Source organism: Benincasa hispida, chromosome 2, assembly GCF_009727055.1.
Source record: "Benincasa hispida cultivar B227 chromosome 2, ASM972705v1, whole genome shotgun sequence".
NCBI classification, from domain to species: domain Eukaryota; kingdom Viridiplantae; phylum Streptophyta; class Magnoliopsida; order Cucurbitales; family Cucurbitaceae; genus Benincasa; species Benincasa hispida.
This window is the reverse complement of record NC_052350.1, coordinates 50,156,731-50,159,535: the sequence shown is the minus strand read 5'-3', so window position 1 is coordinate 50,159,535 and position 2,805 is coordinate 50,156,731. Positions and strand designations below refer to the sequence as shown.

General features: G+C 38.1%; 1 protein-coding gene across 1 annotated transcript; it reads left to right on the top strand.

Moving 5' to 3' along the window:
* Positions 1–517: 517 nt before the first annotated feature.
* Positions 518–2,385, top strand: LOC120071780 (protein ALP1-like). The gene has a single exon (XM_039024161.1). The coding sequence runs from the start codon at positions 635–637 to the stop codon at positions 2,084–2,086; it is 1,452 nt and encodes a 483-aa protein (XP_038880089.1). The 5' UTR covers positions 518–634; the 3' UTR covers positions 2,087–2,385.
* The last annotated feature ends 420 nt before the right edge of the window (positions 2,386–2,805 follow it).

Sequence of the window (2,805 nt, the reverse complement as noted above, 5' to 3'; positions counted from 1 at the left end):
ACTAAACTCAAAATATAGGACTAAAATAGTGTATTCATTATTTGATTTTAGAACAAGTCACAATTACATCCTTAAACGAGTATTAAAATTGGACACTCATACTTTCAATAGTCGTAGATATTCAATCCCTAAATGATAAAAATCGACCCTTCAAACTTATACAATTGTTATAATTTCTAAACTCGTTTCCTATAAAAAAAAAAAAAATTCTACAACTATATAAATTTGAGAGCCTAATTTTAAGACTTATATAAGTTTGAATATTTAGTTTGTATAATAGGATATAATTACAACTATCATCGTACTTTATAAGGCATCTTTGCAATCTTTTCATAATTTGAGTAAAAATATATATATATATATATAAAATAAAGAAAAAAAGAAATGGGTCCAATCTCCAATTTCAAGTCACCGTCAAACAATCCTCTACGCGTTCCCACTTACCCACACGTTTCTTCAAACACTCTGTATTTTTTTTTAATTTTCCTTTCTCTGTTCATATAAATATCAACAATTTTCCTTCATTTCTCATTCTCACTTCCATCTTCTCTTTTCACATTCAACAAAAATTCAAACCCCTTCCTCTAATATTTTCTTCAATTCATACGCATTTCACAAAAATTCCTTCCATTTCATGGAAATCTCCTCTTTCCCATTTCTTAATCAAGAAGAATTATTACCCATCTTCAATCTCTTCTCCGATATGGATAATAATCATAACAACACCAACGCCACTTTCAGTGTGAATCAAAGCCCCAAAAAACGGCGAAGATCAGACGAAAATGGCGACGACCACAGTCAATTCAACAACATTTCCTTCACTGAAAACGATGAAGCTTTACAAAAACTCCCCTGCTGGTTCGAATCTCAAGAAAATTGGATTATGGATTCCGAAGAACCAAAACCCAGAAACGAATTTCATCTCTCTGATCAAAATCCCACTCAATTTTCTAAAAAACCCCGTCGTACAACGGCGGAAAATGGTTCTCCGGCGAAAAATCCCACCGGAGGAGGAGCTCAGCAGCGACGGCTATGGGTGAAAGACCGATCCAAGGATTGGTGGGATCAATGCAACCATCCAGATTTTCCCGATGAGGAATTCCGACGAGCATTTCGAATGAGTAAATCAACATTCGATATGATCTGTAAAGAATTGGATTCGACGGTGATGAAAAAGGACACAATGCTTCGTGTTGCGATTCCGGTACGGCAGCGCGTCGCCGTCTGTATATGGCGGTTAGCCACTGGCGAGCCACTCCGATTAGTTTCAAAGCGATTTGGGCTTGGAATTTCCACTTGCCATAAATTAGTCCTCGAGGTTTGTTCAGCAATTCGCAAAGTTCTAATGCCGAAATTCCTCCAATGGCCAGATGAATCAAAATTAACCAAAATCAAACAAGAATTCGAGTCGATTTCAGGAATTCCCAAAGTGGGTGGCTCAATTTACACAACACATATCCCAATAATCGCACCAAAAAACAACGTAGCTGCTTATTTCAACAAACGCCACACAGAACGCAACCAAAAAACTTCATATTCCATCACTGTTCAAGGCGTCGTCGATCCCGCCGGCGTATTCACCGACGTTTGCATCGGATGGCCGGGATCGATGCCAGACGATCAAGTTCTTGAGAAATCAGTCCTATTCGAAAGAGCAAACATGGGTTTATTGAACGACGTCTTCATCGTCGGAAATTCAGGGTACCCATTAATGGATTGGCTTTTAGTTCCTTATACAGTACAAAATTTGACATGGACACAGCATGGTTTTAATGAGAAAGTTGGGGAAATTCAGGCGGCGGCGAAGACAGCGTTTGGGCGGCTGAAAGGGCGGTGGTCATGTCTGCAGAAAAGAACAGAGGTGAAACTGCAGGAGCTGCCGGTGGTGCTCGGAGCTTGTTGTGTTCTTCACAATATATGTGAAATTAGGAAGGAAAAATTCGATCCAGATCTGAAATTTGAGCTTTATGACGATGAAATGGTGCCGGAGAATAATGGGTTGAGATCGGTGAGTGCGATTCAAGCTAGAGATCATATTGCTCATAATCTTCTTCACCATGGACTTGCTGGAACTGGGTTTCTTTAAGGAGATTGAAATTTGATGAAGAATGGAGAATTTATATATATATTTTTTGTTGAAAAGAAATATTTATATTTGTTTTTTTGGGATATAGAGTATAGTTATGTTTTTAGAATAAGGTGACTTTGTGAGTATACTTGTAATTTGGAGGGAAAAAAAATGAAGATTTGGTAGTTTTAGGGGATTTTCATGGTTAGTGGTTAGTGGTTTAGTGGTAGTGTTACATCTTGGAAAAGGGAATTACAGGGATGTAATCAAGCAATGTTTCTTTTGCATCTTTTGAATGGAAGATTGCATTTTTATAATTTGGGACTTGAATTTGGAAGACCAGGTTTGCTAACATTCTCTTTGGAAAATTTTGCCATGGTTTTTGGACCAATATAAAAAGTATTCTAGACCAATATAAAAAGCATTTTTATAAGTAGTTGCTTGCTTGGATGACACTGGCCTGACTTAACTCCGAGGCGACCGATTCTAGAGCTATGGGTTGGCCAAAAGGGCCTCGACCGATCTCTAGGGGGTCGACCATGAGGCCTTGACCAAAATGGTTTTTGTGGGTTAGTTATCTATAGAGTATTGATAAACCCTCTAGGCCTAGGCCATTTTTTCTACCAAAGGTCATACCGTCGACCTAGAGCGGACTTCTATCTCTTGTGTCAACTTGGGCTCAACCTTTTAACTCTTATGATCTTTTGACTTGATTTAATAGTCATTTTCACACCTAA

Coding starts and splice junctions, on each gene's coding strand:
- LOC120071780 (XM_039024161.1), top strand. CDS start 635: ATGGAAATCTCCTCTTTCCCATTTCTTAATCAAGAAGAATTATTACCC.